The sequence below is a fragment of the Brassica oleracea genome, chromosome C4, assembly GCF_000695525.1.
Source record: "Brassica oleracea var. oleracea cultivar TO1000 chromosome C4, BOL, whole genome shotgun sequence".
NCBI lineage: Eukaryota > Viridiplantae > Streptophyta > Magnoliopsida > Brassicales > Brassicaceae > Brassica > Brassica oleracea.
The window spans coordinates 23,638,701-23,640,501 of NC_027751.1; the positions used below are offsets into that span (position 1 = coordinate 23,638,701).

General features: G+C 31.6%; 1 protein-coding gene across 1 annotated transcript in view; it reads left to right on the top strand.

Annotated features, from left to right (window-relative positions):
* LOC106338428 overlaps positions 1-589 on the top strand; it is a 1,316-nt gene extending 727 nt beyond the window's left edge. The window contains exon 2 of the mRNA XM_013777408.1: positions 7-589. Within this exon, the coding sequence (XP_013632862.1) occupies positions 7-589 (583 nt within the window). The remainder of the gene's footprint in view (positions 1-6) is intronic.
* Positions 590-1,801: the final 1,212 nt, after the last annotated feature.

Consider the following 1,801-nt stretch of genomic DNA (forward strand, 5'->3'; position numbering starts at 1 on the left):
AGGTACCTCAAACGATATCAATGTTCTTGATAAGTCACCGGTTTTTGATAATATATTACAAGGCCGAGCTCCAAAAGTGAATTTCTTTGTCAACGGACACGAATATCATTTGGCTTACTATCTTACCGATGGTATTTATCCGAAATGGTCAACTTTTATCCAATCAATTTCACTTCCACAAACTCCGAAAGCATCCTTATTTGCTACACTACAAGAATCTGTCCGTAAAGATGTCGAGCGTGCTTTTGGAGTATTGCAAGCTCGATTTGCCATTGTTAAAAACCCAGCTCTTATTTGGGATAAGGTAAAAATCGGAAAGATTATGAGAGCATGTATCATATTACACAATATGATAGTGGAAGACGAACGAGATGGGTACACTCAATTTGATGTATCAGAATTCGCACAAGTAGAATCAAGCAGAAGTTCTCATGTCGATTTCATGTATTCTACAGATATGCCTTCAAATACTGGCAATTTGATGGCAATTCGAACTCGACTTCGTGATCGCAACATACATGAACAATTGAAAAATGATTTGGTTGAGCATATATGGCGTAAATTTGGTACAAGGCAAAATAACTATTAATCGTTTAGTTTTATTTATGATTTTTCAATCTATGTTATATGTTTTTATGTCAAGTTAATTTAAATTCTATGTAATTCAATAATTATAAGTTTTTTTTATTGTAGAGTGTGATGCAAGTAATCAAATCTCTTATTACAAATTTTTAAATTTTTGAAATTTAGAACCTTTAATTGGTTCTATCATTGGAGGGGCCAAAATAAAACAAGTATCTAAAATTTTTAATTTAATTATTTTCACTTAAAAAATTGATTTAGAACTTTGATGGTGGCTCTATTGTTGGAGATGGTCTAAGAAGGACTGTTCTAGAACTCAAAACGCAATAATCAAATCAAATCAACCAGCCAATCTATATCTAATTCCCAGAATCTATGTCTACTACCAAAAATTTCAAATCTCAAATCTATTTGCATGAAGAACATATTTGATAAGTTCACTAAATCTCTAAATCAACTTTTTCATATAGGTATTTAGCTCATCAATGATTAGTTCATGCAATCAATAATGCTTTCGCATCTACTTATTATGCTCTAGATTCCAAATTGTGAATCCAAATCTAACAATAAGAATAATCAAGATGAAAATTATAAGAAAACCCTAACAATTCATTCATGCCAAATGGTTTAATGTGCAACCAAAGTGTTTTTTTCTTTTGAATACTAGAAGGTTCGGGGTCGAATTCCGTGTTCCTTCCAGACCTGAAACCAAATTGCTTTTTGAATCTGCCAAAAATAGCAGACTATCGGAAATTAAGAGTGTAATTATGGAAACCAAGGTGCATGGGGAGCAGCACCGAATAGATCATCCGGAGTGGACATACACATGAAGAGTAGGTCAATATCTTTCATAGAAACTTCAAACTTCATTATTTGGAGTTATTTTTGCGAGATCAATATTAGAAATCAGAAGGATAGGCTAAGATGTGGAGATCTCAAGCGAAATTTTAAAAAGACTAACACTAAATTTTTTGAGTCAATTCACTTATAGGTAATTAATTAGTTTTATAAGTTGTAACCCATGAAATATAACATAAAACCTAGAGCAACAATAAGCATGATTGAGATACGATAGCAAAAGTTGTGTTTTAGGTAATTTGATTGGATGAATAGTAATTTGTTTTAAAAAGGATTTGGCATTGAAGTTAACAAATTATTAAGAAACATAAAAACAGGAGGTACTCTTATTTTTTGATACATCAAAGAAAACAACAACCAT